The sequence below is a fragment of the Sesamum indicum genome, linkage group LG2, assembly GCF_026168435.1.
Source record: "Sesamum indicum cultivar Baizhima isolate 11 linkage group LG2, ASM2616843v1, whole genome shotgun sequence".
NCBI lineage: Eukaryota > Viridiplantae > Streptophyta > Magnoliopsida > Lamiales > Pedaliaceae > Sesamum > Sesamum indicum.
In genome coordinates, this window is record NC_142658.1 from 21376955 (window position 1) to 21404024 (window position 27070).

The 27070-nt window shown below is 31.7% G+C and overlaps 1 protein-coding gene, 1 long non-coding RNA gene, 1 other non-coding gene and 2 pseudogenes across 4 annotated transcripts; 1 reads left to right on the forward strand and 4 right to left on the reverse strand.

Moving 5' to 3' along the window:
* Positions 1-1216: 1216 nt before the first annotated feature.
* LOC105156452 (uncharacterized) lies at positions 1217-1806 on the forward strand. Its single transcript, XM_011072581.3, has one exon. The coding sequence runs from the start codon at positions 1237-1239 to the stop codon at positions 1654-1656; it is 420 nt and encodes a 139-aa protein (XP_011070883.1). The 5' UTR covers positions 1217-1236; the 3' UTR covers positions 1657-1806.
* A 2054-nt stretch (positions 1807-3860) lies between these two features.
* LOC105156451 (6-phosphogluconate dehydrogenase, decarboxylating 1-like) lies at positions 3861-6315 on the reverse strand (annotated as a pseudogene). The gene is made up of 3 exons (XR_016064079.1): positions 6132-6315; positions 5333-5618; positions 3861-5244 (listed from the first exon to the last, which is right to left on the reverse strand). The product of XR_016064079.1 is annotated as a 6-phosphogluconate dehydrogenase, decarboxylating 1-like (transcript).
* A 3145-nt stretch (positions 6316-9460) lies between these two features.
* On the reverse strand, positions 9461-10337 carry LOC148789269 (basic leucine zipper 43 pseudogene; annotated as a pseudogene).
* Positions 10338-22109: 11772 nt separating this feature from the next.
* On the reverse strand, positions 22110-23170 carry LOC105156455 (uncharacterized). The gene is made up of 2 exons (XR_847355.2): positions 22970-23170; positions 22110-22422 (listed from the first exon to the last, which is right to left on the reverse strand). It is a non-coding gene; the product is annotated as an uncharacterized LOC105156455 (long non-coding RNA).
* Positions 23171-26360: 3190 nt separating this feature from the next.
* LOC148789270 (small nucleolar RNA R160) lies at positions 26361-26445 on the reverse strand. Its single transcript, XR_016064311.1, has one exon. It is a non-coding gene; the product is annotated as a small nucleolar RNA R160 (small nucleolar RNA).
* Positions 26446-27070: the final 625 nt, after the last annotated feature.

The window sequence follows — 27070 nt, forward strand, 5'->3', positions numbered from 1 at the left end:
GTTGTAAAACTTTGAGGTATTACACTATAAGCCTGCCAAGAACCGAGGCGTTGATCCCTTGGGCCTAAGTTTATGCAGCAGTCGAGGTCTCTATAATAGAAGCATAAAGGGTTTTAACTCGTAGGGATCTTTAGTAAACTAATCTTTGCCATGCAAAATCTTGCGTCTTTTTATATTATTTAACAGGCAAGAAGAATGCAAGGGGGGCTGGTTTGTCTAAGGTCCAAACAGAGAATAAGCCAAAGGGATGAAAACTCTAGTAGGGAAAGGTGGGCGGATGGCAACGCAATCAGGCCACCAGATAAGCCTTTTGGAGGCAACATTTTACATAAAAAACATAGAAACACTCTCTCCTAAAATCCATTAATCTTGTAATTAATACGAAAAAATGAACATAAGAGCTGATTAATAATAGCAGCTCATCGCTGCGTTGTCGCTAATCCATTGATTAATTAACGATTAGTGCCCTATGATCTGTTAATGATATATAAGCAAACAAACTGCCAAGTATGGCATCATGAGCATCCATGCTGTTTGTTCTTCCATTTTTAAAGCTTAAAACAAAAACAATAATCTGAGGCATAAACATGATTCTCTCATCCAATTTAACCCTACATACAAGAAGCCAAAAACACAGTTGGATTCACTGCATAATTCACATGAAAGGCTGCTCTTAGTTGATGACAAGACAGAGAATTAAAGGTCTTCATAAATAGAAAAGGGGTACTAAAAAAAAAAAGGGCCTCTTCTAGCCATTTGAAATCATTGGTCTTATACATTCTTTGCCATTTGTAGAGTGGGCCTCATCTGTATCCCCACCCCATTTCAAAAGCAGCTTTACATTTATGAAGCAGACAGGGGAGTAAGTAAAAGGAATTAGGAGGTTTCCAAGTCATGAGATGTTGTTATCTGTTGTATGAGAGTATCTTTCTTACAACTTAAAAGGGCCTAAAACTCTGCTTATATAACTAAGTTTAGTTCACCTGTAAAGGTGCCTCCTGGTAATAAAGGCCAGAGAAGTTATTGTGCAGAGACAGCTAAGCAGTACTTTCTCTTTCAATGATGCATGTTTTTTTATTGTTATTGTGCATGAAAGAGTCAAATAGATAAAGGCCATTTACCTCCAGTCAAGAAGATTGCATTGCAGCTTGCCCAATAGCCAATCACTATTCCACACACAACTGCTTATTTTTCTTCCATAAATATAGCATCACCACTTCTTCCTGTTTCTCTACCATGGATTCTTCTAAGATCCTTGAGGGTACCGGAGAATGTAGCAGCACCGAATCCGGGTGGACGACGTATATAGCTTCACCGGTCGACGAACATGATCATACTGACTATGATGACGACGATGACGATGACAATGGCAGCTTAGGCGAAAAAGCCTACAAGAAAGTTGCCCAGGAAGACGTTGACAACGTCGATAGCGATGACTCAATGGCTTCTGATGCATCATCTGGTCCGAGTGATCAAGGGCATTTATTAGGCAGAAGTTGTGGTTTCGGCCATGCAGGGAACAGAGCTGAAAGTAAGTATGTTGGCAAGAAACATAACCAACAAGAAGAGAAGAAAAAACATCATGAGCAGATAAAGGCAGAAAAAGACAAGTCCGGGAACAGGGCAAACAGTGCTGGAAGGTCCAAGAAAACATGAACATGTCTTTTCAGGACAACATGCGGAACCTTTCCAAGTAAGGTGTGTTTATCCCCGGAAGGCATAAAGCTGGTATATAGATTTTGTAGGTCTTCTTTTCCATGTATAATGAAATCTTAAATATGGAAAATGTCCGCAATTTAAGCAGCTTCTTCAGTTTTTCTTGCCAAAATACCACCGTGGTTTTTTGGATTTCATAAGATGATTTCACTTAAATTCCTGTCAAGTACATGAACGTGGTTGAGAGAGAGAGCAACCAGATTTCAGGGCATCTAAAAATTTTCAGGTCTTAAAAGAACTGCAGAAAAGCTTTTCAATATCTCACTTCATCCCAGATTGACGTGCATTAGATACATAACATTAATTTACAATAACCTATCAGTTAAGTTCGTATGATCATTGATTACATCTTGATCTTTCTACGAAATTACCAAGATATTTCTTTTATTTTTACGCGTTAATGTTGTAAGTCAGATATTTGTTTGGATGTCAATGTTTTATCTCAAAAGCCTAGCGGTTTAGCTGTTCCGAATCTAATTATTAGATAAAGCTAACTATAAGTTCTTTTTCTCCCTCACAATGTAGACACTAAGAATTAAAGTTTCGTAATTTCAAAAGGAAGGGGAATATCATCATTAATTACACTAACTCCTATAGAAAGATTGTTATATTAACCCCTAAACAAATTACCGCACACTTTAATTAAGACTATTTGCAGTGTAAGAGTTCAGTCCAGGCAATGAGAGAACGCCAACAGACTTCAGCACTAGTGACTATGATTTCTCTATTTCAGCAAGCTTTGAGGTAGTTGGTGCCTAGTAGAATTTGAAGGAGCCATTTACTATGACGTATGTATCAGTCAAAGCATTCAAAGCTACATGTGAATGACCACACCAACCTCTCAAAATTAATCATGGAAAGAATGTCTGGACATCAGGAAAATACATCCTCCTGGACACTGGACAGGCACTAAAAAGCCATGGAGCAAACAGAACTATACATTATAATAATTGTCGCAATAGAAGAAGGCATACTTGGAAACAGCGGACATAGTGAACAACGTAATACAAGAACACTGCTAAGCAAAAATTCTTGGACAATTATGCAGAGCTGTTTACTATGTTAAAACGTATGTCATATCAGTACTGGAGTAAATTTTCACTTGCCTTTGTTACTGCTGCATGCTCCAGACGCACGGAGTTATTGCAACTTGAAACAAGTAATCAACACCAGGCTCCACAGACAGCTAGATAATGGACATTTCCTCCACTATATATATACAAGTCCATGTGAGGTATCAAGGTCTGGGAATAAGAATGTGTGTGTAATTTGGAGAGCAAGACACTATTACAAGGCCTTACGACGACAAATAGCCTAATAATGATAAATTGAGTGGACTGAGAATTGCGGAATAATAAAATCAAATGAAACATACTATTCAGAGGTATTAGTATAGTTAGAAAAGAACTTCGCCTAAAACTTCCAAAATTTTGATTCATGTGTTTTTCTGTCTTGCCTTCCTGTGGTGTCTTGTCAGCCGAATTTAGCTGATAAAAGGTTGAAAGCAAATATCTTTAAGAAAAAAGGAAATAAAGAAATGTAATTTCACAAAATACCTATTTCATTTCATCAAACATGGAACCAACTCGGTGGACCCTATGATCCTTTAATAGAACAACTTGCCGAAAATCATAAAAGATGGCTGAATATAAGGTCAGTCTCTTCTGTTAATGTACATATTGACCTAATGATATCATCAGAGGAAGGATTGTAAATACTAATGTTATCTATTAATTTACTGTTTGGGAGAGGGCCAGAGGGGGGGTGCTTGTCAAACCTAGAGTGTATCAACAGAGTGAAGATGATGAAAGTTGTTTTTGCTACAAATTACTTGTATAAAGGTTCAAATAGAGCAAAAGAAAAATAAAAGAAACAGGAATTGTATAAAGGAAGCCCCACATCAGATTTTGAAAGTAGGTGGGAACAGTATAAATGCACCACAAAGATAACATATGCAAATCTGATGTGCCTGCTGAGGCTCTTGCATCTGGATAGTCAGAGTAAGATATACAAAACAACACAAATGCTCCAGCACCAAATTTCACTGGGATCCAAGGTGTGACAGAATGGGAAGACAAGCAGCCAAAAAGCAATAAACACAAAGACTCAGGCCTACTTAGTTCAAGCACAAAATTGAAGAGAGGTTTGTAATAACGATAGTTAATAATTAAGCTCTATTGATAGGTTATATCTATCAATAGACAGACCTCAAATTACCACATACAACATAGAATTTAGCTTCACAATATGGCAGGCAATGTTACAGCAGAATTATATACTTAGTTCCTGTCAAGACAACCATTATTAAGGGTTGCCATAATGGTCAAATCTAGATTTATTTGATTCCCCTTCTCCACCAACCTCACCCCCTAAAAGAGCCAGGGAATCACATCTTCGACAGCTTGGCCGGCTTAAACCATTCAGTATGGAATGAACCCAGCATATCAATTCTCTCATAAGTGTGAGCACCAAAGTAATCCCTTGAGCTTGAACCAAATTAGCAGGCAACCTTTCCCTCCTGTATGTGTCAAAGTAGGCAAGACTTGAAGACATACCAGGAGTTAATCGCCAAGCAAACTGCCGATCAGTTATCTCTTCTGCAAACTCTGGATCCACAAGTAAATTTGGAAGATCTGGGTTTCTATCATAAGCCTTCTTGATACGATCTAAAATCACAGCACCAGATGATGCATCCACCCTTCCAAATCCTAGCAAGTTCTCCAAGTTTAAATCCCATCCCTTTCCAATGCTCTTAGCTCGGATTAGATTATTCCTTGGGCATAACTACATATTTTGGATGCATCAAGTGCTTGTCTGACATCATCAATCAACTTTTGCTTATGTACTGCTTGTTCAGTGATGATATCACCAATCCCATTCGACTTGAAAACTGTGGCTGCTTGGACCCTTTCTTCCTTTAACCCACTGAGGAATCTTGAAACTAGTGATGAAGCTATGGTTGGAGCTGAAATGGACAGCTCAGCAGCTTGCTGAAATGTCCATTTTCCAGTACCCTTGATTCCCGTTTTGTCAAGAACTTTGTCTACTAGATACCCACTTCCCTTATCGTCCTTTATGCCAAATATATCAGCCGTGATCTCAATTAAAAAGCTAAGGAGGTCGCCTTTGTTTCTCTCTGAGAAAACTTGTTGAAGTTCATCATTGGAGAGCTTGCCGACATATTTCAGGACATCATAGGCTTCTGCAATCAGCTGCATATCACCATACTCAATCCCATTGTGTACCATCTTTACAAAGTTCCCAGATCCTCACTCACCGATATAGGCAACGCAGGGGCCACTATCAGGAACTTGAGCAGCCACCTTAAGAAGAATATCTTCAATGTACTTGTGTTGCTTCAAAAGAACCTCTAGACATCAAAGAGGGACCACGGCGAGCACCCTCTTCCCCACCAGACACTCCCATCCGAAGATATAACAAGCCCAATTTAGCCATTTCTTTCTGTCTCCTCTCAGTATTCTCATACCACTCACTGCCACCATCAATTATGCAGTTCCCTTTTTCCATGTAGCCATTTCTTTCTGTCTCCCATCAGTATTCTCATACCACTCACTGCCACCATCAATTATGCAGTTCCGCAGTTCCCTTTTTCCATGTAGACAGAAAGCTTTTTGATGGTTTGATCAACTGGTGCACCAGCTTGACAAGCATAATAACAACATGAGGTTTTTAGACTGAATGCACAAAGGACTCAGGATCATGAAAAACATACACCGGAAGGTTTCCTTCCTGTTTAGCTCTTTCTATATAGTCTCATCAAATTTTGAAGTAGTTCTGTTATAAACAGAGATGGGAAATCCTTTTTCAGCATTGTTAAGGGCAAGATTTCGGCCCATCACAGCTAGACCAGCAAGGCCGATTCTTGTTGGGGTAGCCATTTCCTATCCAGTTCGAAGTCAAATGTAGAATGCTTAATTCAACTTCAGAAATCACATTTGAATTGGATTAAAACTTGAAGATGTGAAATTTGTAAGCTCCTAATTCTTATTAACAATAACCATTACAGAAAAATCAATTCTTATTGGCAATGTTTCACTTCCTAACCAGAAAGGGCCTGATAATCCTAATCGCTAAATAAAGCTGGAAAGTGATCTACTAGAAGCTTAGTTGCATTTCTTGATCTAACGTCAACTCATGTCCAGCAGCTCCAGAAAGGCATAGAAGGAATTCCATTCAAGAACTAATATCAAGCTTTGTAACCTAACTGAAACGACAATGTTGAATTATTGATAAAATCAAATTCATCCTTCCAACATATCAAGACAACACACATATAACAGCTGTTCAATTATTCTCTCAAATGCAACAAAAAGGCATCAAATTCTAGGATTCAACAGTAAAAAATCTTTCTTGATGAGATAGACAAGTTAAAGGGGGAATAAATCCTAATTTACCTCAAAGAAGTCAGATTATATGGAAAAGGCTCCAAATACGCAGGCCAGGAAGATTGCAACTACATGCTGTGAATGAAGAGTACATATATATATATATATATATATATATGCTACGGTCAGTGTCTGCTGCACCAACCACCGCCAGGGCATGCTTGCCTCGGGAGTGATGACGTAGAGTGTAAAAAACGGGTAATCCTTTAGTTAATACTAATTGTACATGGTACATTTTATATATGAGTATAAAAAGTATAAATAATTTAATATTATTTTCTAATTATTTTTAGGAGAAATGATAGTATAGGAATAATTAGAGTTAATTATACTTAAACTTCTTCTGAAAAAGTAAAACTATACTTTTCTTTAAAAAAGTAGTAAAATTATATTTATACAGTCTTTCTTTTGGATTTAAATAAAAATAGTAACATCAATAAAAAAGAATTACAATAAATTTTAATTTTACTGCTCATTTAATACTGTTATGTATATTTTTATACTTATAAATAGCTAAATGCAATATATATATATATATATGTGTGTGTGTGGAGCGAAGTTAACATTATTATAATTTTTCTTTATAAGTACAAAATTATTACATAATAATATTAAATAAATGGTAAAATTAAAATTTTATATAATTTTCTTGTTAAAGTCAATATTTTTCATCCAAACCTTTAACGAAATGGGGTTAGGTGTAAACAATGAATTTTCGAAGGGAGTGTAAGTATAATTTTAAAATTTTTTGAGAAATATGTAATTTTGTATTCTTAGAAGAGGTCTAAATGTAATTAATTTAAATAATTTTGAAAGAGAATATTTGAAATAGGAGAAAGAGGAAAGAAAATATTAACTAAACTATTTGAAAAACCAACTTGTAAAAAGTGGAAAAAATGTGAAAGTCAGTGGGTGGAAAAAAAAAAAAGCAAAGAGAGAATGCAGATAGAAAAATGAAGACACTAAAAAGTGTTCTCCTTTAATATATAGCGATCATGGCATGCCCTCCCCTCTTGTATATAATAAATAATATTTCATATTTTAAAATATATTGTGAATAAGAAAATATATATATAAATAAACACATCATATTTTAAAAAAATAAAATAAAAGAAAGAAAGAAAGAAAAAAAAAATAAGAGCATTACGGCATAACAATAAAATTGGTGTCATTATATCATAACTGCCGTTTGTAAGAGAAAAATGCCTTATCTTAGTATACACATAGTATAGGTAAATAATTTAAGCTAATTGGGCCTTAGCTAATCTATGGACTTTTTTATTTAACAAGGCCTGTTATTAGCAGAGCCCAATTCATTATAAGGTTGAGATAATTTCGGTATACAGCTTAAATTATATTTTTGGTTCGTAATTTAAATTATTTAATTTTTAATTTTTTATGATAGTATTTTGGTCTTATATAATTTTAATTTTTAAAAAAATGCATACCCCTCTCGTGTGAATTTTTAAAATTAAGACTACTATTCCTATTAGCTCATTTTTATTAGTATTTTTGTCCTTTAACTTTTTTAAAATAATATTTTGATCCTATATCTTTTTTAATTTTTACAATTTCAGTTCGGTTTTTCATCGGAGTTCACCCTTCTTAGAAAGGAGGTGAACTCCAATGCAAAAGCGTAGAATAAAAAAGTTATAAGACAAAAAAATATTAAATACGATACCAATAATGCATTTAACCTAATTTTAAAAGCATTATAAGAGATGCATTTTTGGCCAGAGTGAATAAATAAATACCCTAATTTTTATAGACATGAATTTATATATTAATCATAATAGAAAATACTATCGAGCCAATATTACTCAAAAAAGAACTTTTCGACACAATTATTTTGGCTTTTGACCAAAGAAACTAAAGTTGGGTTCCTTGCGATTGGATTGCAATGCAAATAGATGAAATTCAATGAACGAGACTCAGATAAACAGTTGCTTGATTGATATCTATTGGTCGATAAATGGGTTTTATGGTTCATTTTCTCAAATGTAGTTTTCAATGGTGAGTGAAAGTGAAACAAGACTGAAGACCAACATGTCTGAATTAGTGAGCCGACGACGTCGCTAACACTGATTTTTGTATTGTGTGTCATTCACGAAGTGGCCGTTGGGTTCTTGATAAGGTAACTGAAGACGTGTGTTTCTTCAAGTCAGATCATGACTACTACAACTCCTCAATTATTTAACATAATCTTTTCAGTAGTTGGGAATTATATAATCACGTTAAATTAAAGTTGCTAAATTGATCATTCTTCTCAATATTTACATAAATTGTCTTTATTTTTTAGAAAATTACATATACACCCCAACAACGTCCACAACACTGCAGAACTACCTGTACTTTTTGGCTGTTAAGGATACAATTTTTGTAATTATATAAAAAATAAAATAAAAATAATTTATGTAAATAAATTATGATCAACAAAATATAAATATAATTATCGGTAAAATAATTGGATTATAGAGCAGCTGATCCGGTGCAAATGGCCGTTGTTCTTAGCTGCAGTCTTTTCAAACACAAAGTTTGTGCAAAAAAAGTTGGAAAGAGATATTTGATAAAAATGGGGTAGGAAATGTGGGGCAGCAATAGTGAGACGCACTGATGGGGAACACCTGAATAGTAGCTTCTTTTGTAATAAAAACAGTGTCCGTGTGTGTCTGTGTGACGTCGAAGCTACTTAGATGTCGTCGCCCGCCTCAGCCTCAGAAAAAAGATAAAAACAGTAGTGGATTGATGGATAGTGGATTCACTTTTCCAAAATGTGTTTGCTTCTTATGGTAGCTTCGTCATAATTGATAATATCAGCCAGCCACTATCTCCACTGCCCTTTGCCCCATTGTCTCTGCTCATGTGTTCTTCCAAACTTGTCATTTTTAAGGATGAATTATCAAATATGTTAGAAAGAAACTTAAATAATTAATATAGAAGTTTTTATGTGTCTCGGAGATGAATTACTCCTTTATAAATTTGTCGTATTATTATATATATATATATATCTTGGTTTTTGAGTTATGATGATTAATTTCTTAAGGCTTTGTTTGGATTTGAAAAAAAAAATTCAAATAGGTACGTAGCAAAAGAATTTAAAATTTATAAATATTTAATAAAATATAATTTAAATTTTATAAGTGAAGAATTTGAGATCTTTCATATTTAGAATTATCCAATTAAACAAATTTTGAAAAATCTTATGAGGGCGTTGTGTGATTGCCTGCCCTGATTACTAATTATATGCATCATCTATACAAATTCCTTGATTTGGACATAAGATTTTCATTACCAACATCGGACAATTACTTATGCGGCGAGATGAAGTGATCAGATCATTCATGACATCGGAGATTCATCTTTATTAAAGGTACATCCTACGTTGGTTTTGATCATGCTGATCAAAATCTGTCAAAAACATTAATTAGCCTCAACTCGAGAACAGTAGTACTCATGACACAAAAGTAAGTCGATAACTCTCTCTCTCACACCCCCCCAGAGTTAGTTGGTAGAACTAAAACGGTCATGCTCAGTTAAGCAGGTTTATCTATATAGTAACAGACGGGTCCGAGGATTCAGCCGGGAGACGAGCTGTGTCGCCTGGAAGCTGTTCAAGATCTCTCAAAATACTTGTGTAAGAACTGTTAACTTGGAGATCCGTCAGCATCCGGCGAAGATCAGAAGCTTCTTCCTTGAGCCGCACATTCTCCTGAACAACTTTATCGTGGCTCTCCAAAACGTGGTTCAACCTGTCGATGAGATTATGGTTCTCCGTCCTAAGACGAAGAAGCTGGGACCAGAGCTCGTCCAGGTGCCTCTGCTTCCGCATCCTCGACCGCCGTGCGGATTCCCTGTTGGAAATCATTCGCCTCTGCTTTCGCTCGTCGATGATGCTCACCTGATGCTCCTCGGCTTCGTCGGAGGTTGAGTTGTTGCTGATGCATGAAGAGTTTGGAGCGAGATCGGGGATTGAGAGAGATGTCTGAAGATTATTAGGCAAGTTGGTGAAGAATGTGCTGAAGTGAAAAGGTGGGAGGTTGGTGTGGATGAAGCGGAAGTTGGCTGGAAAGATGGAGGGGTTGTCTTGGGAGAAGTAGTTGTTCATGTTCATTGCCTGTGTCTCGGACGGAATCATGATTTCAATAATACGTTACTGAGGTTGTAGGAGCGTTCTGCGTGGAATTCCCGGAGAATTTATAGGAGGAGAATGACTTGTATTATTGGCCGGACTGATTTCATTAATTAATTATATATTTTGACATGTCTTACCATTGGATTGATGTCCCATCAAATGATGTATTAATTTATTTTAGGTTTATACGAGTCTTATGATTTTATTCTAAAAACAATATGTCATTAGGAATTAATGATTTTTTTTATCCAAATCAGGTTCGGTTGAATCAAATTAATCACAAAGTAAGTGTGATATATTTATTATATAATTAACTATTTTTTTTAAATTGTTCACCAATCACACGGCAAATGTAATACATTTGTCATATAATTAATATAGATCTGAGAAACTCAATTCGTTCAAACTTCTCGTTTATAATCAATATGGGACACATGTCTGTATTGCATTATAAAAATTAAATATTTATTTATGTTATACTAAATTTGAGGAAAGGAAGGTTAAATATATACCTTTTTTTATGTAAGAGGAAAGAAAAAAAAGAAGTCCGCAAGAAAAAAAGAGTGACGACGTCGGAGTCCTGATAGAAACTTCCATCAGGAGAGTGGGGTGAGGTATGCACTGCATGTAATGATTGGTGCTATCCTTCTTCTTTCTTATTGTCTAAATTTCTTAGGTTGCGTTTCTCTGTTGTCTTAAATATATATATATATTACTCTCTTCGTCCTCATAAATATTACATATTATTTTTTAAGAAAATATGTATTTGTATATTTTTCTTCTCCATAACAATTAATAGAGAAAATTATTTGTTTAGCTCTTTAAGTTGTCTGTTATTAATTTTAGTTCAGTAACTTTTAAAATTGCTTAATTTTAATCATTTGATCTAATTACACAGCTTTTCAAGAGCAATTTTAAACCATATACATTCATTCATTTTGTATCCAGTAATTAATGCTCATTTAGAATGACATAAGAGTTTAGATTTATTGAAAAAATATTTATTTATATTACACTTAGAGTATTAGAATGGACTATTATTAGCCTTTATCATCAAAAGGCCAAAAGTGACATAAATTAGATCAAAAGGGCCAAATCTACGCAAAATTGATAAATAAAAAACTAAATATAATATTGCCAAAGATAAAGGATCAAAATGAATTCAAACCAAAGTTATAGGACGAAAATTTTCTTTTTCCCCAAATTAATAATTATACATATGTGAAATTTTTAATGAAGTTATATAAACTTTTTATTAATAATGTTGTGACATATTTGTACCACAGTATAAGATGAAATATATATATATATATAGAATACTTAATTGCATGACTTAATTTCTAGCTTTCCATATATAAAGTTAATATTATTAAATCTAAAGAGGGGCTAAAAGAAGCACATTAATTGAATTAATTTTAAAAAAATAATTAAAGTACAAAATTTTTTTACCAACGAAACATAGTTCAATCGGCAAAACTAAGGTTGGATTTAAACTCCGTCAAGTGCGTGGGATGTTGTCTGTTGTATAGCAGGAATTGGTCTACTGCATAGTAGAACTTGTTGTCTACTATAATAGTTCATTACTCTTACCTCAAAAATTAAAGTACAAAATTTTAATTGAGTTTTGATAACCACAGGGATGGCATGTTTTACAGACGGATCGAGAGTTTGCAATGATGGAATGTAATTAATATTTTTTGTTGTTGTTGTTGTTGATGTATTGAATAATTAATTTTTGAATTTAAATATACTATAGTAATAAATCAAATTTTATAAAAAAAATAAAATAGCCATGATCTCTGTTTGTATAAAACGACAGCGAAATCCAGAATTATCGAAATATAATGCCCGATGGGGCACTATTTGTGATTGATGACGAAATCTAGATCAATTAAAAAGGCGACCAATTTTTCAAAGACGTGAGATGTCAATTTTAATTAATTATCATAATTTGATGACTCAAAGGGCACTTCACTTCAGATAAAAGAGGCCTCAAATTTAAAATTCCTATGCTGCATATCTTTTGCGTCTCATACCGAAATTAAGCCCACGTTAGCTTAATATTATAGCATTCAACTCATTGCAATAAATATAATTTTTTATTATAGTTAATTATTATGAATAAAAAAAAAAAGAAAAAAAATATGATAGATACAAATTAATCACAGTTCCGCAACGACTATTAATCATTATTTTTGCAAGTGAGTTAAAACATTAGCTATAGCAAAAACTATGATAAATCATAGCTAAAAATCATAATAAATATTAATTAATTGTGGTAAAAATTTAAATTTTTGCATTGATTTTCTTTGACCATAGTTAATGTCATTAATTTACTATGATTTTTGAGTAGTGGTCATTTAATTATAATGTAGGAGAAAATTAGTTTTTTTGTAGTGGTTCTTTATTCACTAAAAGAAATACCACTTTTCATTATAGTTATTATTATGATTAGAAGTAAAAAAAATCATGGTGAATAATAATTAACAATAGTTGTGCAATAGTTGTTAACTGTTGTTTCTATGAGCGAGACAAAAACATTAGCTACAACTAAAAATATGACAAATGTTTTAGTCATATATAGTTAATACCATGACGTATGTTCACTAATAGTGGTTAAAATTTAAATTGTTGCACCGATTTTGTTTTGACTGTTAATTTACCATAAATTTTAAATCGTAGTGATTTACAGTACAGGGAATAATCCGTTTCTTATAGTGATTGAGCATTTGAGAGTGGGGTGATGAGACGGGCAGAATTTTGCAAAAATGGAACATAAATAATGTCATGTCCTAGGCTAGCCAGTCTGTTGGATGAAAGAATTGCCTCCAAATACATCAAGTGTATTACAAAATTCAATTATGAACAACTCGCCGAAAAAAAAATATATCCAATATATATATATATACCTGAATTCTTCAATCAAATGCTTATATGATACGCATTTAATTATCTTATCAATTCTTAATTCATGTGGAATGGAATATTACAACTAATGTTGTCGAAATTCTTGTAAGTACTCCTAATTTGCGGCTGTGGAAATGTTTTTTTGTTTTTTCCCTTCAAAATTTGTTGGGACCAGCTCGTGTTATTATATGTATAAGGGCTCAATCTTTCTTTTACGAAAAATATATAAGAAATATAGAATTTGATTAAAGTGATATAATATCTATATAGGTAAATGCATGCAGTGTGGTCTTTTAGGCAGCCAAAGGGACATTATGGAATGTGTATGTCTACTTTCTTATGTTGTTTCCAAATTACATTGGCTGTCCTTCCATAGGATGTTTCTTTTTCATAATCACATGTTAAACCTTTAGCATCAGACTAACATACAAAATAAAAGTTGTTTAAATTCGGGAAATTCACAAAATTGATTTTCGTCTTCTTTTTGGTTCCAGAAGGATTAGATGCGACGGTAGGCAGAAGTTCCCACCAGGCAATAGAATTTCCCCTTTTCTTGAAAACTCCCAGTAGAAATGATGCAGAATATATTTGGTGCATAATAACTGTGTGTATCTATATCCAGATAATTAAACTATATATATTATGTGGATAATATTCCTTACAACGTGTGTACTTGTGCATTAATTCATCAATACATGCATGCTCTATAAACCCAAGTGTTCTTAGCTGGTAAATCATAATTAATTCTTAGAGAAAAGTTGGATTTATTGTAGAATATAAAATTAGAAAGGTTTGCAGGGAATAACGAGGTTAGGAAGACTTTCGGGGAAGAATAATTTATTTATTAATCGTAAAAAAACTATTCACCCCACATGTTAACAAATAGGGCTAAGATTCTGACATAATTACAAATACTTTTCATTGTGTGAAAAATTATAAATACGTTTTGAATTTACACCCGTCTAATTCAAATATATTTTTTGTTTTAGTTGATACTCACATGTGAATTGATTCCCATATTTGTTCTTGCTCTAATTGTTTTGTCAGAGGATTAAAGTGGTAATAGAGAGTGGATAATGGAATATCCTAAACCCGCCAAAGTCTATGTTCATGTCTTTTCAAACATGGAAATGGAATCGGGTGGGAATCCAATTAAAGAAAATTCCCCGTTAGTGATGTCTTGTGATTTCACCAACTCATGGAGCATCCATCAACATTAACAATGTTTTCAATCCATCACATAAATTACATGACGACAAATACTAAATATTATAAAAAATATATATGTTTGTATTCCATATTCCTTCCTTCGAGTCCAATTCAAATTTCATCATTACAATAATTAAAGCTTTCATATATACAATCCCAATAGGGTTTTCAGTTAAAACATCTTGGATGATGATTATTCGACAAAAAATTCTTGATACATTTGACAAAGTACATAGTGTCTGATTTAAGGATATTAAGAGATCAACAGCTAATTATGTATGAACTGATTTTTAATTATATATTCTGAATGATCACTTTTAGGGATTATGGTGGGCATTAAAAGAAATGGTGCAGCAGCAGCTGTATCAAAAAAGTATGTGCAAATCGCAGCGGTAGCAACAGTTTAGGTGATTCCCCACTATCAAACATTTTCTTATTGCATATATAAAAGTTCATTGGGATGAGAATTGGGACAAGTTCCATGCAACAGTTATACCACTACATTATATTATTATTATAATAAATTATATATTAAATAGTTTTAAATTAAATTTATTGTATCGAAAATTCGATTGGGACAAGGTCTGTTTGAGTGAGAATCCTCTGATTTTTAAATCAGTAGATCGTAAGAAAAGTAATAAGAAAGGTTTTACGAATATATTAAGATAGTAAAAGTTGTACTTGCTGCATGGAGGGTGATTATTTATATTTTTTTTTCTAATTGTATGATTTTATGTGAACTACAGACACTAAAATGATTCGATGATTATGGTGAGTTCATACATATTATAGTTTTTTGAATGTATCGAGGCCGAATCGTGAAGATTTTAAATTAATATAAGTTCTGAGCTCGTAGATACTCTTTGAGATGGACTTTCATAAAATATATCCTCACATCAAAATTGATAGTAAAAATATAACGGGATAATTATATTTACATCCTCTCATTATTGTCCTTTTACACAAACTATCCATGTATTTTCAAAAATTATAGAAACCACCTCTCGTAGCTATTGAAACCCAAAAATGTCTTTGTTGATAAAAAAATATTTTAAATTGTTAAATTATTCCTTCTTTCCAATCCTATGCCCATATGATCCTCAACTTCTGCCTGTGCCCTCGTTCCCATTGCCCCTTGCGGCTTGCGGCCTCACTTGCGCCAAGCCCTTCATCCTCTGCCATCATTGACCATCAAAATATGTATGTATAAATGTATAAATATATATATATATGCCCAATTATATACATATTTATATATTTATATTGTATAAATATACACACAAATATGTATAATTTATTAATTTTAATAAAACTTTGTTATAAAAATAAATCTTTTAATTTAAGAATTTAAAATATTTATACAAGTATGATAATTTTTTAGTTTGAATTTATAAGCTAGTAACTAATTTTTATTAATATATCAATTAAATAATTTAATATTTTAATTTATTAAGAGATGTAAATTTATATACAAATTCAATACAAAAGAGTTAATAAATAATTTGAATTTAAAAAATTAGCATAAATAATAGAAAAAATATATGGAGTCATATTATTCATCCCCATAAATATTACTTTGACACCTCCTCTACCTTTTGGTAATTACAAAACACCCAAAGGGCATTTCTATTATTGAAAAATTAAATTAAAACTTAAACGAGTGACTGATTGAATGAGAGTAACTCTCGCTGCGAATGATAAACATTTTCGTTTCCACCCAGCCAATCTGCTAGTCAACAGGAACATTTTTGAGGTTTTAAAGGTTGTGGTTTATGTAACTTTTAAAAAGATAGGAATGATTTATGTAAAAAGATAATAAATAAGGGATGTAAATATAATTATCCCAAATATAATTTAAGTGATAGTAATTCTGATTATGTAACAATTCTCAATATGAAATGAGAAAAATTATTAATTTCAGAGCAATAGAGATGTAACTATAAATTTCAAAAAGAACAAAATATATACAAATAATATTTCCACCTTATATCCTCGACAATACTAAGACGTCCTAAATTTAGTTTGTTATGGATAGAGAATTTTTATGTGATGTCTTGTCAAATCATGAATAGTCAGGTCTCCTTAAAAAAATAATATATGGAGTATTTATAGTGGTATTCAGAATTTTACAGTATGGTAGGATGTATATATTTATTATATGGCTTGTATGCAAAATAACTTTAATATCCTCATAAATAATCTATGACAATTGATAAATCCATTAATATAAAATTAAATGTATTGAATTTTCTCAATTTTAATATATTATAAAATAAAAAATTAAAAATAGAGAACACACTGTCCTCGTTACAAGCAAATTGCTTGGCAGTTCTTACATTATAGAAAAGTGTAGATCATGGTCCTCTTGAAGGGAAGGTCGTAGGTCCTACGCCGCTGGAAACAACAAAACAGACGTAGGAAAGATAATGACTTTTCATCACCACCCTCATACTATATTATTATTATTATTTCTTTGCTGTCTAATGGGATGTGAAGTGACGCTCCTATGAACAGTATATGTTTATATAGGCAGCGTTGTGTAACTCAACTTCTCACTGTCTGTACCAGGGTAGGTCAAATTAATGACAATTGTGTCTGCTTGCATGGATCTCTCAAAACAATTTTTAGTCTCTCAGGTGGGAATTATATTTTGAAATTACTATGGGCTCAAATATGATTTTTTATTTTGGAAAAAGGGAAAATTTTAAATTATATACACACATTGAGTGCGCTTCAATAGTTAGTAAAAGAAAAATATCCTTTTTAACAATTAATCCCAAACATTATATAAATATAATTTGGAAAACTTGGACATTCATGTCGCTAAAATAGTAGTGTCATGAAATTTCACCATCACGATCAGTTTGTCTCTACTTTGTATTCCCCCCACTCAAAGAATACAATTGCTTTTGTTCTGCCTCTTCTACCTCACTTGATGTCATCAACTTCTGATAATCTGATTGGTTCAAACAGGATAAGCTCATCAATTTGCACTACTCTATTCAGCTACTTTATAAATTTCTTCGAATGAGTATATAATATTAATCTTAATTGGCTTATTACAACATTAATATATTCTTGTCGGATCGAATATTGTTATTTAGTAATGTTTGTACTACTTTATAATTGGTTGGTAATAATGGTGTATTGGAATTTACGTAAGTTGAGCGTATATTTTATCCGTTCTTATATATATGTTTGATCACTAATTAAGGTCTTCTTAATCCACTTACAATGTGGATAATAAAGTAGTTCGTGTGCGTTTAAACTAATCGAAATGTGTCGTTAAGATATTCGTGATTGTACGATGCTGATTTCGCATGTTGAGGGTTTAAAACTTTTGAGTTAAAATTTCAAATTATTTTTTTACAATATATAATTCATTACGTCATTCAATATATTCAAATTCAAATTAATAATTTAAATTAATGAATAGATTGAGAAGAGATAAAAAAACAACAAATTATTAAAAAAGTAGGCATACACCCCCACATTGGGACAACCGACTCAAACTCATAATTTTTTGACTTTGAACCTCAATTTTACCAATCAAGCAAGGTCTTATTAATTAGTTATCATTTATTATTATTATTTTTATCTATTTTTAGGTATTTAATTGCCTAATTTAATCTGTAATGTCGGAAACGAATATGAGATACGCAAATATAAAATTAGACATTTTTCTTAAAAAGTATTATCTATAGCCTTGTGCGACTTATATATCGATATTAACATGAAATCAACGTGGTAAAAATGGAACCATAAACTTGAGTTGATCTTCAAAAAATCTTTTGACGATGAAATAGTACCACACAACAAAGTCGCGTTCAAGAACATCAAGCTTCGTCAACTAAAATGATTAGTTTTCAATGTCTATCTCAATCACAAATTCAACACAACTTTTGTAAGTAAAAATGTAAGTTTAGAGTCAATTTCTCTCAACATCATTGACTATAAAACACATCAACATCCTAATAACCATGTCTAGATAGACATAATTAGAAATGTCGACACCAATCGTCGCCAAGAATTACTTATTACAAGGATAAATTAAGGTAGTAAAAATGGGATGTTAAAATTCAACAGAAAGTTTGCTGACCTATGCATGTCCATTTTTATCGTAATTAATTAATTAATAATCAATTTATATAAATTTTCATTAATTAATTAGCAGTCACTCTTCATGTTGCCGTGATAAGATATAACTATTAAAAGTAATAATAAATAATGCCAAGATATTAAACTCAAAAGAGGGGGGTAAATAGTGTTATAATAATACATATATATTTATATGTAAATTCAATTATTCAGGTAGAGAATGACAAGTTGGATGCTTACAACCACATGCCTCCTACCTACCTGCACTTTGGCAACTTCTTTAATCACAAATATAAGTATGCAAAAGATAAAAAAAAACACAGTACACATACTACATGCTCAAATTTGTGCTTAGTGCTCTCTATACTTATAGTCATCTTTGAACCTAACATGAAAAAGGTTAGCACAAACTTGTCAATTTCACATCCTTCTCTTGGTGCATATATATATTATCCATGTACCACTAACTCTTTATAATCCCACTTTCTTGATTTCTCTTCCATTTTGGTATTTTTTTTTATTTATTTATCTTCGATTGATCCTTCAATTTATGCGAATAATGGAAGTTGAGCATTCAGTAATAATATAATTTGTGTGATGTTACATTATATAATATATATGAATTAAGAACTGATAAAATAAAATATATTTTTACAAATTTTGGTCGAAGAATTGACTGTAATTGAATTTTAAAATATATATATTTAGTGGGTTTGGAGACAATTTTTATAATTCAAATTAAAGAAATATAGGGTTTGCGCCTTTATGACATGCCAATTTGATAATAGAAATTGTATATAAAAGTAAAGCTTATGTTACATTACATAATATATATGAATTAAGATGTTGGACACGCCACGGACATGCCTGTTGAAATTTTTTTTTAGAAATATTAAAAAAAAATTATTATGTACATTTTAAAATAAATTGATTATATATATTTTTAAAGCCACATTCGATTAAGAGTTCGTTGGCAATATTTGCAATGGTGGTGCTATTACAATCTTGCCCTATCAATCCATTAATCAGCAGACGTTCACTTTATGATATTATCACAAACTATTTATTATAGAATATATATATATATATATATATATATATAGAGAGAGAGAGAGAGATTAAATAGGTGGTATGGAATTATACTTTAATTCGTTGTGAAAATGCTTTCATACAAACGCGACAAGTGTCTTATGCAAAAGACAATTGACGATTTACAGCAAGTTATTTGAGAGTCGCTATCACTAATTGGCAGGTACAAATTGATTCAACAAGACAAAAGAAATCAACATGATCATGTGTTGAGAAGTTGCTAATATATAAATAGCAACTTAAAAAGGTTATTGGACCCTTGCGAGACCAATTATTTACTCCATTTGTTTCTACTCCTTCGGCCTTCCAAAAGGTCAAATATAATTGGACCCCAACTTTAGAGAAATTTGATTGATTAACATAATTAATCATAATTGTCGCACTACAATAATCTAATAAGAGAAAGCTGATGTGATTGTTTAAGTTCTTAAAATAACAAGTATCTATCAATAATATTTTAGTTCAGTGATTAATGTTGAGATTTCATGATATATGTGAATATTTGTCTCACTTTAATATGAGTAATTTATTGTAACGAGATTTTTCTCATTTGATATAAGTTTATTGTAATGCGAATTTATTAAATTTATTATAATATAAACTTTTTAAGTAGATCAATGTATTTCTGATCAGTTTATTGATGTAAATTATGTAATAAAAAAAAGTTAAGAAGTTTTTATATAAGATTGTAAAGAAAAAGGGAATAATTAAAAGAAAATTAGTACGGGCGACAATAATTTTTATTTTTCCAGATAAATTTCATATATAATATTGACAATGAAATATTACTATCTTATAATAAACTCTGAGAAGAACTTATAAGTAAAATATATTTATTGATTTGAGTTTTTAATGTATTAGAATTAATAGTTAAATATATATATATGATCACTCATTATAATTGATGGAACAACTTTAATTTTCAATCAGAATTGATAAAGGTATAATAATTAAGTACATTCACACGAAGCTTTTATTAATATTTGGGCTCAATAGCTAGTCATGTCCAAGCTAGTAAAATTCTAGTATCAATCGAGTTATTACATTTATTATTAGTAAATTATTGACTATTATACATTAAATTCATTGTTACATTGATTAATAAGTAGAATTTCCCTAAATAAAATCAAAATTTTCAATTAAAAGATGTTTATGTATTTGGCACATGCTTTTTCTCATATGACATATGATGATGGAGTTGATGGGAAGTTATTTCGGTATGTGGTACGTGGGTGGTTCAAGATCATGACTTTTTGATTGTAAGAAATCTTTTACCTTGATTTATTATAGAAAACCCTATTTTACTAGTAAATATTTCAGGCATCCTTAGTTGCATGAATCACAAAGCTCAACATAAGCAGAATCAAGGCAGTCGATCTTTATTAGTTTCTATGGGAGGTACACACCGGCATTTCAAATTAACGCAATATGCCGGATCAGCTTCTCCACACCACCCCTTGCACTCAACGTCCCTACGGCAGTACGGCCATGCTGCCTCAGCTCGTGGCACGTTCTGATATTCAGACGGACCTGCGCAAAACTTCACATAGTTAGACTCAATCACAATCATTATATATAATGAATTTGTGTGCATGAAGAAAAGGGAGAAGGAACTAACATAAGGTGATGAACAAGAAGATTACGAGGATGTCCATTTTAAATGAAGGATTCGACATAGTTGGAATATGGTGTTGCAGGATTGAACATGAGGTACGATTTATATATAGGGGTGATGATCATGAGTACTTTGGTTCTTGTCTAATTATGTTGCTCATATGTAAATGCCAAATTCCTTTGAAATAAGATTGCAAAACCCTTTTTGTGGTCAAGAAACGGTATTTGTATTTAAGTGCATTACCTGAAAATATTTCATGCTAATAATTAATATTCACATTCATCCAAACGTGATCATATATGAATATTTTCACATGTATATTTTTGAATTTTTAATCGACATCATTGGAAAAGGAGAGCTCGCTAATTTATGTTTCGTATGTGTTTTATAAATTGGTTCTCCTTATTCTTTTTATTTTAAAAATAAATTACATCAAGTTTCCCTAATACTTGATACAATTCCAAATTTTCTTTTGTTATTTGAAAATCTTTCAAAATCCCTAATAGGACTAAAAGTCCTCTAATTGCATCTTTTTGGCATTTTTAATCTTTTATTTTGTTGGGATTGCAAATAGTCCCATATCTTCTTATATTTCTTGATTTAAGAACAAATTTGGCCAAAAATGTTAAAATCGGCAGGGAAATAACACGTGCATTAATTACAAATTAGGATTTCTCACTTTATTGATTGTTTTATATTGACGTGGCATTTTATCATAAACATCACTAAAAATATTGAACTCGATACTTTGTTTAAATGTACATACATATCATATATATATATATGGATTCGGCACTTTGTTTTATTTTAATGATTTGTATTTTTTTATTTCTTTTCTTTTTATTTATACTCGAATTTTATACCAAAAAAAAAACTGTAAATGTAGCATAGTAGCATTCGAGAATATAGCATAAGAACGGACAAAATGGCAAATTAATTACCATCCCTAATTAATAGGGAAGAAATTTATTTTGTTTTGAATATTAAATTTGAAAGAAACAGACTGACTCACATATTTATTTATTCTGTTGGTAACATTTTTTTTCCGACAAATATCCAATACGATATTTATACATTAATTGGGCTATTTTGGAAGAGAGGTGTATGAGCGGCGGGCGGGCGGCTACAGCCCCGATAGCAGATTCCACTAATACAAGCACAAAACGCGCACCGATCTCCGCATAGCGGTTTGCAATCCGGATTCTGTCTGCAGCGCGGCAGTTGTGCTTCTACCCCCACCATCCACGGACCTGCACCCAATTCAATCATGCACTAATTAATATTTTTTTGTAATACCATATATTGTTTTCAAATGTTGACTTGTCGAAAAGAAACCAAAAAATAAAAAACGGTTTCTTGAGTGAAATAAAGTAATAACTGATATTAAAACAGACAAACAATTACTATTATGCTGTACTTGGACAGGATGATTTAAATTGTAATAAAAATTTAGAGAAATGGGTTCGAATGAATTCGAAAAAATTTGAAATCCATTAATATTAAACAAATATAATTTGAAATGAATTTGTGGTAAGACCTTTTGAAATTCATCAATATTAAAGAAGAATAGTCCAAAATGAAAGTTGAAGGATTTAAAATCATTTATAATGTGGTTTGATCCAAATAAACACAATGTTAGAGTAATTTAATACCCACATATTAAAATTTTTGTCAATTAAATTGACCTCATTGACCATCAAAAAAATATAAAGTATGATCACAATTAAAAATAAATAGATAGAAGATATATATATATATATATATATGATGGAAAGGGGTATCAAAAATACAAATTACCAGATATTGAAGCAATGAGAGCGACTAAGAGAAGCAACAGCAACTGAACTTTCTTCATTACTGTTTAAGTCTCTTGAATTGTTGGGAAATTCTTTCCTGGGATGTTTGTTATATATAAGAAAAAAAAAGGGTTTGAAAAGTGATTCTGATCAGTCAAACAAAATCAAGAAATTACGTTAATTTGTGAATATAGAAAGTGTGGATTTCATATTTTGTCATAGTGACACTGTGGACCAAGGAAAATTCTAATTTAAATAGGGTTTGGTCAAATTTGAACCAATTGTATGGTAAGTGTAATATACTTATTATTTTATTTATATATAATTCAAAACAAGTGACAAATCATACTATAAATGTATCATATTTATTGTGTGATTAATTTGTGTCAGATCTAATTTGGGTGGGAATTTTGCAAGTATCTTTTTTGTTTCTTGAAGTTTGGAAAGCTGTGCTGACAGGATTAATCAGTCCTTGAACCTTCCATATTTCTTGACTGAAGACTGGAAAAGGAAAGTTCATAAATACAATGGAAATTAATTAAAACAATTTTGCTTCTGACTGTCATGCATGCTACATGTAGCACGTCAACAATGTTAATTATACAAATATGTATATATGGTGATTATCTTTAATTATATGAATGTTTAATGGGGAAAATTTTTAAAACAATCATTGCACAAATTTAAAAATTGCTTACAAGTGGTCAATACATTAAATTATTGACGAATTGATTGTGTATAATAAACCATGATTGGTAACAAATATATAGAGGCCACGAGATGTATGTCCTCAATTATACAATATAATCAATTAAGCATAACCATTATTAGAATTAAATATAAAAATTTATTGTCACTTAATATATATATGATATAAATGTGATAAAAATAAAGGACGTTTATTTCATATTTAAATGGCGAGCATCTGAATTTAAAAGGGTGTACGGTCCTTATCAAAAAAAGAAAAAAAATGTGAATTAGTCACAATTATGGTTTTAAAAAAATATAAATATTTAAAAATTAATAAGCCACTGAAAAATATTTTATAATTCCTTTTAAGATACGGAAAATATAAAATTTAAATAAAGTGCCAGAATTTATAAGCTTTTCTCAAGAATCTAACTTGTTAATGGGATTGTCAATAAAGTATTTTAGATATTTTACATATTAATTCTAAATTGATGATAAAGAATATCTTATAAATTCATAAACGTATTTATCCAAAAACAATCAATAACTTATTTCTAAAATAAAATTTAATATTTTAGATTATAAAAAGAATCATATAAATGTGTCGACTAATATGATCCAACTTATGATACTACGTCGAAATATGCAAACATTTTTTATGGGAATATAACCCATTTATCAGAAGAAAGGATCCTTCTTTAAATAAAAATATAAAAAATGTCATAAGATTTGCTCATATATAGTCAGGCTGGATCACAATATCCGACTCTCTCCAACAACCCGACATCCAAACCCAACTAACGTGTTTGTCTTCACACCGTGCAATCTCTAACAACAAATATCTTAAGATAATGACGCGTGGCTAATATGGTGAAGTACGTTTGAACCTGTAAATACCGTCCTTTCATAATATTTATGGTATGACATTTATTGCTTGAGGTCGCTTACCTTTCATCTCGAACTCAAACTCAAACTCACTTGAGCATCAACAAGTCTTAACTTTTATGCGAGGACGCACCCGACTAGCCTTACATTACATTCGTGTTTTTTCCCATAGACCATTTGGACATGTGCAAGGAGTATTACGAGCTTGAAATCTACCCCAAAGAGATTGCATTTTACGACCCAAATCTTTTTTTATCTTTTATAAAATTACAACTACTCCTAAGAGATTTTATTGTAATTGTTTATGCTTTGCCTCTAAATATAGAATACATTTGTAATTACAACTATAACTTCAAAAAAAATGTAGTTGTAATATTATAAAATACAATTATGTTTATATATTTTGACTTTATTTCAGAAAATATAAATGTGGTTTACCATTTATGTTTTTACTTAGAATTTCCTATTTTATTCCTTTTAAGTAAATTACTAACTTAACAATGAAAGAATGTTAAGCCCTATAGTATAAGTTAGTCTTGCGATTATTTTAAGATATGCAGAAAATCTTCGACTTATGTAGCACCACTTACCTTCGATACGTATCACAATTCTTGACCAACAAACAGGAAATTGAGTAAAGAAATCCAGTTCTTCATCGCCATGCTCAGTTTTTAGTGAATTTCTTTCGACCACTTTCAGATTCGGCTCTCAACATCGACCCAGCTTGATGGTTATCACATATGCGAATACCCGAGAAAAATGTCCAAACAACACTTCTCAAATATGGACGACAAACAACAAACAGACACCAATTCAAATCAACAAGCTGTGTGTCCTCCAAGGTCATGGGCCGAAGGATGAGAAGATTCTAATCGAAAGTCCAAGGGCGCAAATCCATAATAAGCTTCAAATCAACAACATGATTAAAGACAAGACATAACCTATTCTCCTCTGCGCTCTGTATAGTCATCCCCCTCATCAGCCGAATCTAAGTTCATGAGGGTAGTTTTCAGTGCCTCAAAATTCCAAGCAAGGCGAAATGGCAGCCGCCCATACTATGGACGCATTTGCTGCTCTTTTACAGCCAACAATCAAACATACCTTGACCCATAAATACGAAGTTAAGTAAACAGAGGTCTAAATTATACTTACACTGCCTATTGTTTGAAAATTATGAATACACTATAAAGTTATAGTTTTACTTGCAATAACATTCCATTTTCAATTAAAAAAAAAAAGAATTTAGACATATCGCCTGCTATGTATTACACTAACATCGCTTAATGGTTTGAGTATTGTGTAATTAAAACTAACTCAAGAGGGTTATGGATGTGATTAAACCATAAATAAATCCACTTCTTGGTACCATATTGACATCAACCCGGTTTGATGATTATTTTATATGTAAATAACCAAGAGAAATGTCTAAACAATACTTTAATGTGGAGATGTCTTTCTTCATAGTTATAAGAAAACAGCCACTCCTCACAAACACATCAACTGGCCATTACCGAAGAAAGAAATCAATGTGGCACCATGCTCGTATAGTCTGCACACAAGTTCATCACAGACTATGTATTATGGTGCAGAAACTTCCTTGCTCTTCTAAACAACCACAGCAAAGCATTACGGGACGGAAGAAGAAAGTGGGAAATGCACAAGTTCAAAGAGGAGAAAGATTTGAATGTGGACCCAAATAGACAGGAAATTATACAAATTAAAAGCCCGGATTTGAATCAAATCACAGAAAGAAGTTTATGAAAAGGAAGAACAAATTATATCAGGATAACAAAATGGGAAGAAATCAAGCAAGCAACAGCAATCAGAGAACTTTGAAGACCATAATCTGATAAGAAGATTCCACACGGGAATTCGGATTATGAAAATTCTCATCATTTTGCTGCGCCTTCCGACGAACTAAAATTCAGAATCAGAAAACGAATTCTTGTATTGGCAAAACGAAGTAGAATTTAAATTTCAAAAAAATTCCAACCAAGAATGTTCTACCAAAATATGATTTTTTTAGCACCGGAGGTACCTAAACTCGGATTTTTCTTCGCAACTTCTTGCTTACAGCTGCGAAGGGCCATCTGGTGCATGTGTCTTTCGACCAATAAAAAGAAAAAACGAATTTTCATGGCGAGATTCTGAAACCGATCGCCAAGAAGATCTAAGAGTGAAATATTTCGTATAAGGCTGAAAATTACGGCTAGGGTTTTTGAGAGGGAGTCCCGTCGGTTGCCCTTTTAAAGAAACGGGATTGAGATTTAAAGAGTTGGAATGGTTGCTCTAGTATGATACATACGACGTCGGAGGACGTCGAGGTATGAAGCGCATGTTCTGTGGCATGAGTCGCTTTAGAGTAGCCACGATTTCTAAAAGTCGGGTTAGGGGACGTATGAATTTGGTCTTTGCCCAAATTAAGTATCATGAAACCAAATCAATCCTATAGCCATCATATGAGAAGCGTATATAATCAATTCTAATATTCAAGCCCAGTTCGAATTAGAATTTTCCAGACAAAAGA

Excerpts from the sequence above, each read along its gene's own strand:
- LOC105156452 (XM_011072581.3), top strand. The coding sequence starts at position 1,237 with ATGGATTCTTCTAAGATCCTTGAGGGTACCGGAGAATGTAGCAGCACC.